Below are 7,584 nucleotides of genomic sequence, written 5' to 3'. Positions count from 1 at the left end.
CTTTTTGCCTAGCAACGCCCCTATTATTAATTCACTTATAATCTATTTAATGCTACGGAAGAGTCAATCTGTGTTGTGTAACCGTTCAATCTTATGCTACGTTCAGAGGGCAAGCGCTAGAGGCAGAAAAAAAAAACTTCAGCTGCTTCATTTTTGATCATTGTACACATTAAGGGCGCGCCACAAGTGCGTCTTTGATGCTCCTGAAGGGCGTCCAGTAAAGTGTGTCTGATGCTTCTGCTGCTCCTGTGTTCAATGGCAGAGAGCGGCTTTGCAATATTTGCAGTGATCAGTTTTTAAACACCATCTGTGCAGTCGGTTCATCAAGATTACGATCCTGCCTTCAAATATTATTTCACTATTGGTGCCGCTCAGACCCCCGTACACCGGCTGTGCACTGTCACTCAAAATCCTGTTCGGCAAATCTTTAGGTCTGGTCGCCTCTTAGTGGTTTTCTGCTACCGCTCCTGGTGGCTGGAAGGAGATGTTAGTGGTTTTCATGTACGTAATCCAATCTGCAGGCACCAGAATAATAGAATCGAACATATTTTGCCGGCAGGTTTTCGAAATTTAAATTAACTTAGGCTTTAATGAGCCGTTTCAGTGGAGTGATCATAGCGATCTGCATCAGCAGTGCTGTCAGCTCCCAGATCATCTTCTCTGCTTGGTTGATGTGGCGCGTCGAGCAGCAAAAGTGCAATTTTTCCAACTCCAGCAGATGCTGCCTGTGCAGCGCGTCATGCGCCTCAGATGCTTAGAAGCTCATGTGGTGCTGCTTAAGCTGCTTTGATGCGTCGAGAGGTTCTGCTCCTGCTGCTTGAAACGCACTGCAGGACCTTTTGATGCGTGTTAATCATTGACTTTGCATGTAAACCAGCTGCATTTGCTGCTTCAGTAGCGTGCAGTTTTAACGTAGCACTAGGCAGAGAAATAAAGAGGGTTTGATCTGCAGGACTATTCATACATCCCTGATATACAGTTCCTTATTCAGGTTTCTTTCAATTTTGCCATTTTCCCAACAACAGACTTAAATGTTTTACTCCATAGTCCAACTTGAAGTGGTGCATAATTATTAGGCTGATGGAAAAGGAACCATGGATGTTAACTTTGAAAAACAATCCAGTGTAACTTCCTACCGTCTGCAATTTGCTAATTAGACAGTACGCTCCTCATGTGTGGGATTTAATCTGTGTATGTATCCGTTGGTTTCTAATGGCTTTTAAAAGTTTGTTTGAGAACATTACTAAACAAACATCCAAGGCAAACTTTTTTAAAAACAATATCCAAGGCTCTGAATAGCTCCCAAAGCTTCATTTAATGGATCGTCTGAAAAATGGAAAGAGAATGGTGTAACTGCAGTCCTAAACCGTGACGGTCATAAAAAATATAATGGGCCACGGGAGGAGAGCGTTAAACAGAGAGGCAGCTAAGAGGCTGATGATGACCTTGGACAGGTTTTACTGATCTGAGGCTCTGCTAAAGGTACACCACCAGCTGGGTACTCCACTAATCTGACCCTTTATGGTAGAGTGATATGAAAAAAAAATATCCATACAAAAATTCTTAAAAAGCCTGAAGACACAGCAAAATATGCAAACTACTTATTTAAAGATAAAAGAACACTGAACCTTCAGGCCTTTATGCAAAAAAAACTGTTCATGATTTCAAGATATAAAATCCCTTTAAACAAACCTCCCCCGCGATGAAACACGGTGGCGGCGGCATCACGATGTGGATGAATACATTTTTTTTCAGAAGGGACAAGAAAGCTTTTCACAACTGAAGCAAAAGTGACTTTAACAGATTTCAGAAATTCAAAGGAGTAAAAGCACCAGACATGTTACAGCAGAGCAGCTTCCTACTTGTAGGCTACACATGTGGCGGCTTTCATCTTCCTCAAGCGAGACACTAATACTAGCAGCACAATACACACATATTTCAGATGCAGATAGTCGAGACACTGATTTTGATCAAAACAGCTTACATTACTTGTAACTAAATAACTTCCTCATGTTAAAGCCTAAAGTTCTTCAAGTGATCAGTGAGAGCGTAGAACCGTCCTCTCATGATGTCTAGGTTCCTTTTTTAACCAAAGCTATGGATGGCTGCTGAAGGGTAGAGCGACTCACAACTCATAATTTCCAGCTTCTTTATGGCTACGTTCACACCGCAGCCTGAAGTGACCCAAATCCAATTTTTTGGATCTGATCTTTTAATGGCAGTCTGAAGAACACAGATCAGATTTTTTCCAATCCGACCCAGGCCACTTGGCTATGTGGTCCTGAATCCGATACAAATCCAATCTTTTCAAATGCAACCTGTGTCAGGTCGGATTCATCCAACCTGAACGTCATTAATACCCAACAAAGGTCACTTTTATGCATCTTGCTACGCAGAAGCTGCAAGAAAAACAACAACAATGGCAGATGATGATGCGGAGAGCAGTATTTATCTTTAACCATGTGAAAAGATTCAGTTTTTATGGTTCGAAAAGACCGCTAGATGCACGCCGGCACTACCATCCATGTTTACTTCCGGAAACACAGAGCACGCTGGCCTGTGACGTTATCGAGTTCTCTACTGCGCACGCGGGACACTTGCGTTATATGACTGCAGTTCACACAGCAGATCACATACAAGGCGCATATATTTGGAAATATAAACGGCAACGCAAATAAAAATCAGATTTCACAAAAAAATCGGAACTGAGCATCAAGGCCTGCAGTATGAACGTAGCCTATAGCTCTGGGGTTCCTACCCCACCGAGACTGGGTTATTTCCTGAATAAATGCCCTGAATTTGGACACCCAGCGTATGTCACTGCGGCTGGTGTAGACCTTCCACAACACTTACTTTCTACACATCCAGTGTATTTAGAGCTTGAATCACCATCAGCATTAGTAGCTGAATTGTACAACTTTTATTCTATGTAGCACAAATGTATTGATAGTTGAAGGTAAACGTTTTAATAAAGGAAGAATAGCTGTTAGAGGCTATAAATGACTGAACATAGGGAGCGGTTCACCTTCCAGCTTGCCTGATAAAACGAACGGATCTCGATACAAACATAAGGATTGTATATAATTACAATTGGTCAGTCCACATCTAACTAAACTGAGGTCATGTGATGAGTCTCTACCAGCATGAAGCTGCTAAATGCATGTCCCAAAAGTCACACACCAGCCTGCAGCAAAACATGGTTCTACAAAGTATTTGCTTACAGGGGCTGAATGCAAATAAATGGAATTTAATTTCACAAAAATAAGAAAATAAACCAATACATCCATATAGTGAACTAGTAATATCAGGCCTGAGCTATTTTAAAAAAAATTCAAATAGCTTTTTCTTTTTTTCAGCCAATATTATGTTTAAACCCCCCATAGATGGTTCACTTCAGGGTTTCATTGTTTTGTTGCATGTCTAGAGTTTATTGTTGCAAGACTTTACGGTTACTGTTGAGTGGAAAAGTGTTTTCTTCTGCTGGCATGTATGGATCTATCTTCAGCTAGCGGCAAGTCTCTTCCCCTCAGTGTGCAAGCTCTGGAGTGAAAAGTGTAATGCGACCAAAATATTTTTTTTGTGAACTTGAGATTAATTTGCAAGTCAGGTGTGGTGATTTGAAGTTATATCAGGCATTCAAATACTTCTCCAAGCCACTGGAGTCGACAACCTTTTATCTTTGATACTGTTTGTTATTCTCTCAGCCTCTGCATTTCCCAAACATTGAAAAATATGGATTTTGCCCAACATGTAGTGGATTCTAGTCAAAGGAAAGTTCCTGGGTATCATTGACGCACTATAATGTTCAAAGTATCTGGGAATCTTATTTTCAGTCTCACATATAGAGGAAAGGTAGAAAAAAGCTAGTAATTATTTAAGAAAGAATCCTAATCAAACCATCTACAATCTGCTATAACTTGCTTACTTTCTCCGCCGGTGGAACTGTTTAACAGGACACAGCTCATCAAACAGCTGCTGGTTGACGAGCCGCGGCACCTGCAGGAACTTGTTGTTGGAAACAAACTCGTCCATGAGCTGTTTCTTCATCCCTCTGGCCTGGAAGAAGCAAACATCAAGAAAAATTCAAGTCGTGCTCTTCAAAGAAATAAAATAAACCTTTATTTATTTATTTTTTTTAAATAGCTTTTTATCAGAGGAGATGCTCCAGACTTCACCTGGATGATGTCTACAGGCTTCTCCGTATCCTCCTTAAACAGCAGCATGGTGGGAGCGTAGGTGTTGATGTTAAACTGTCGCAGTAGCTTGGTGTTGTGCGATGCACCTTGATCCACGTAGCCAGAGCGTACGTAGTCTCTAAAGGCAAACGCTGTCAGCTAAAGGATGGTAAAGAATAAAATGATTAGAACTGAAGTTTGTTAATAACTTCCCATGTTCTGTTTAACCATATGATGTTAAATGTATTCGTTTCCACTCAGGACTAATGCTATGTTAGATAAAGCATATTCAGAAAAGTCCTTTGATACGCTTCCTTGGTTCAAACGAATTAGGACTTATTTTAGGTTCAGGTTGCATTTAAATCATATTTCTTGTAAGTGGTTTATAGCTCAGAACAAAGCCACACATGTGACAATCATTGCTGCCATTGGTCAGAAACAACTATGACAGTAAGAGACTGAGAAATGGAGGAAAATGACTGTGGAGCACCTCTGTTCTGCATATTTAAGCTGCTCATTCAAGCTGTGTCCAATACAGACGTATGCTTTTTTGAAGATTTCTGTATTCAGACCTGAAGCGTACCGCAGCACAGTTTATTTTCAAGCCCTGATAGAGAATCTGAACTTACAAGAAGATCAAAATGAAGCAGTGTTTCATATTTGCACAATACTAGATACTAGAGATACGATGGATAGAGATTAGTTATTTTTGAATGGTCTATGACTTAAGTGAGATGAAATGTGGGACTTCATCTCCCCTAAGTGATAAAAACAATCGGTGTGTGAAAGTTAATAAGGCATTTTGTCCACTTCAAACTTTAAGTGTCCCAGTAGACCAAGTAAAAGCAGCGATGAACATTTCTATGTTTACATCTCTATAGATCAAGTGGCAAATTACAGCTCTGAACTTATTTTGGTTTCTGATTTACAGGTGTTTGAACTAAGTCAACTCTGGAATGGAGCCTGTTGAGTACCGAGCAGTGATCCGGCTTTTGTATTTGAAAGGATGCACACCATGGGAGACTTTTGATAAATGAAAGTAACTTATGGCGATGATGCCCCATCATATGGCCTTACAAGGCCATACAAAAATCGGATCACTGCTCAACACTAAACAGGCTCCACTTTAGACTGGATTCACAATTATCTCAGAGCTGTAATTAGCCACCTACTCTATAGAGATATAAACAATTGCACATGCAAATTTTCAGCTAGATTGAACAAGTGGAAGTGGGTCAGGGGCATTGCTTATTGAACGCCCTCGTATATATCCCAGAAGGCAACTTGAGATTATTGTAAGGTCAGAAAAGTAAGACATTAAAACAGTAAACTGTTTAAACAGGAAAGACTTGCTTCTGAAACAAAGTGTGTAATTGTAAGAGATCAACTTACTGCAACTAATAAATCAAAGACAGATGCCCATAAAGGGGTAAACTTTCCTGCTATTCAAGAGAAATACCCCAAACTTTTCTTCATTTTAATTCTGAATTGGCGCATTTCTAAGTAGACGTCTTTCAGATTGCCAACGTCTAACTGCCAGCAGATGCCTTTACCTTGTAGAGAAGAGGCACAGAAGGAATTTGGTCAAACAGCAGCAGACTGGGCTTATTTTCCACATGCCAGCTGTCAAGGAAAGCCTGATAGTTGTTGTCGTTGATCTGAAAAAAAGATCATGGATGTTAAAAAAATTATACTTTTTTGCCTTTTTGAGGGTGAAGACAAAGTGTTACTACCCTCTGCACCAGATGGCCAGGCAGCAGATCCTCCACAAACTGTCGCAGGTGTTCCCGTACCACAGCCTGGTGGAAGAAAGTCACCCTGCCGTTCACCAGCCCGATGATGGAGGGAGCTCTGTAAGCTCCCAGCTGGTTGGCCAGGCGACGCTCATAGCCCAGGTCCAAAATGCCGATGCCCACACCTGATTCAACATCAATTTTTATTTCAATTATGGTACAATAAAAAGAAAAACAACAACCCAATTAATTATTAAAAAGACACATTTTCTCCTCAAAATATATTTTTTTTCATCCAAGTGACACAGTGCTCCAAAATATTACTGTCAAAAAGATATAATTAAAATCTGTGATATATTTATCCTATCAAAAACAAATGATCACACGTTCAGTGCTATGACAAAAAGTATTTATGTATGTATGTAAATATGAAAGAAAATAAGTCCCATGAAAGAAAGTACTGTCAGTTTAGCACAAATACATTAAGGGCCAATGGATTAAATCTTAAACACCAACCACCTTCTCTGCAGAGCTATTGACACACTGCAGGCTGCCCTTTACATTATTCTGCTGACTCAAAATTTAATGTAGCTCAAAATCGTGGGGGTTAGTTTTTGCTATGTAAGAAAAACCTTGTTGTACCCAAAGGTTCCAGATCCAGCACCGTCTCTTTCCACACAGGCTCAATGTTTAAGCAGGCGAAGCACCACTCAGACGTCACTTTGATGAGGTAGGGCCTCTTGTAGCTGTCTGGGAGGACATCGCTGTTAAACTGTGCATGGTGCAGCATGTACTTGCTGTCTGCAAAGTCCCTGGACCTGGAACAGGGTCAGACAAAAAGAGGGATTTCCTTTTTTATTATTATTATTTTTTTTTTTGGGTTGGACGAAAAAGAAGCTCTACAGAAGAAAATGTTCCAGGGATTCCATCACAATTCCACTTCATCCATTTGTACAACAACAAAACTATATATCGGAAAAAATCTCAATCAGTTTGTTTGTTGAATATATGAATTATGTATTGGAAATGCACAGAGAGAATCTCTATAAAGGGCTCTAAGAATGAGAAATGTTAAGCGTTTATAACTCAGTTATTACCACATGCCTTAGTGAAAAGGTGGGTTTTCTAGAGGAAACATTTTTTAGATGGTCGAAATGATTTTAGATGTAAAATAGAAGGAGAGACAAATCTAATGATGAATTATAAACTCCATGCAAACTTATGTCGGCTAAGAAAAACTGATTTTCCAACTTTACACAAACTATTTGATTCCCAGTGTCACTGATGCATTGCTACAGGTGGTCCAGAAAACTAAATTCAAAGAACATATATAAATATAATTTATTTCAGGAATTCAAATCAAAACATGAAAGTCATATGGCAATGATACATGGGCATACTTTTAGCTAGGCTGGCAATGCTATTTTAAGGGTCTTCTACAGTATTATAATTCTCTAGAAGTTGAATTTCAGACTTTCATCGGCTGCGAGGTATCAAAATGATCAGAGGCAAACATAAAATCAGTCTTCCTGTAAAACAAATGTGCAAAAAAGATTACAATCCTTTTAAGTATTTTAATTAAAGGCACACTATGCAACATTTTTCAGTTAATTAATGTGTTCTATATTGTTTTGGATGATTAAATGAGTCATTTCAGGTTGAACAAAGGTATTCTC

At 39.6% G+C, this 7,584-nt stretch overlaps 2 protein-coding genes across 2 annotated transcripts in view; both read right to left on the bottom strand.

Annotated features, from left to right (window-relative positions):
- The window catches only part of LOC107083331 (dnaJ homolog subfamily C member 16-like), a 15,186-nt gene extending 8,436 nt beyond the window's left edge, over positions 1 to 6,750 (bottom strand). The window contains exons 1-5 of the mRNA XM_015372468.1: positions 6,551 to 6,750; positions 5,909 to 6,093; positions 5,729 to 5,833; positions 4,176 to 4,334; positions 3,926 to 4,056 (exon numbers count right to left, since the gene is read on the bottom strand). Coding sequence (XP_015227954.1) covers positions 3,926 to 4,056; positions 4,176 to 4,334; positions 5,729 to 5,833; positions 5,909 to 6,093; positions 6,551 to 6,698 — 728 coding nt within the window. The 5' untranslated portion in view covers positions 6,699 to 6,750. The remainder of the gene's footprint in view (positions 1 to 3,925; positions 4,057 to 4,175; positions 4,335 to 5,728; positions 5,834 to 5,908; positions 6,094 to 6,550) is intronic.
- A 201-nt stretch (positions 6,751 to 6,951) lies between these two features.
- The window catches only part of LOC107083311 (dnaJ homolog subfamily C member 16-like), a 4,867-nt gene continuing 4,234 nt past the window's right edge, over positions 6,952 to 7,584 (bottom strand). The window contains exon 3 of the mRNA XM_015372434.1: positions 6,952 to 6,963. Coding sequence (XP_015227920.1) covers positions 6,952 to 6,963 — 12 coding nt within the window. The remainder of the gene's footprint in view (positions 6,964 to 7,584) is intronic.

Source organism: Cyprinodon variegatus, unplaced genomic scaffold (genome assembly GCF_000732505.1).
Source record: "Cyprinodon variegatus isolate N-32 unplaced genomic scaffold, C_variegatus-1.0 Scaffold72, whole genome shotgun sequence".
Lineage (NCBI taxonomy): Eukaryota > Metazoa > Chordata > Actinopteri > Cyprinodontiformes > Cyprinodontidae > Cyprinodon > Cyprinodon variegatus.
Note: the sequence above shows the minus strand (reverse complement) of the source record. Positions and strands in the feature narration are given on the sequence as shown.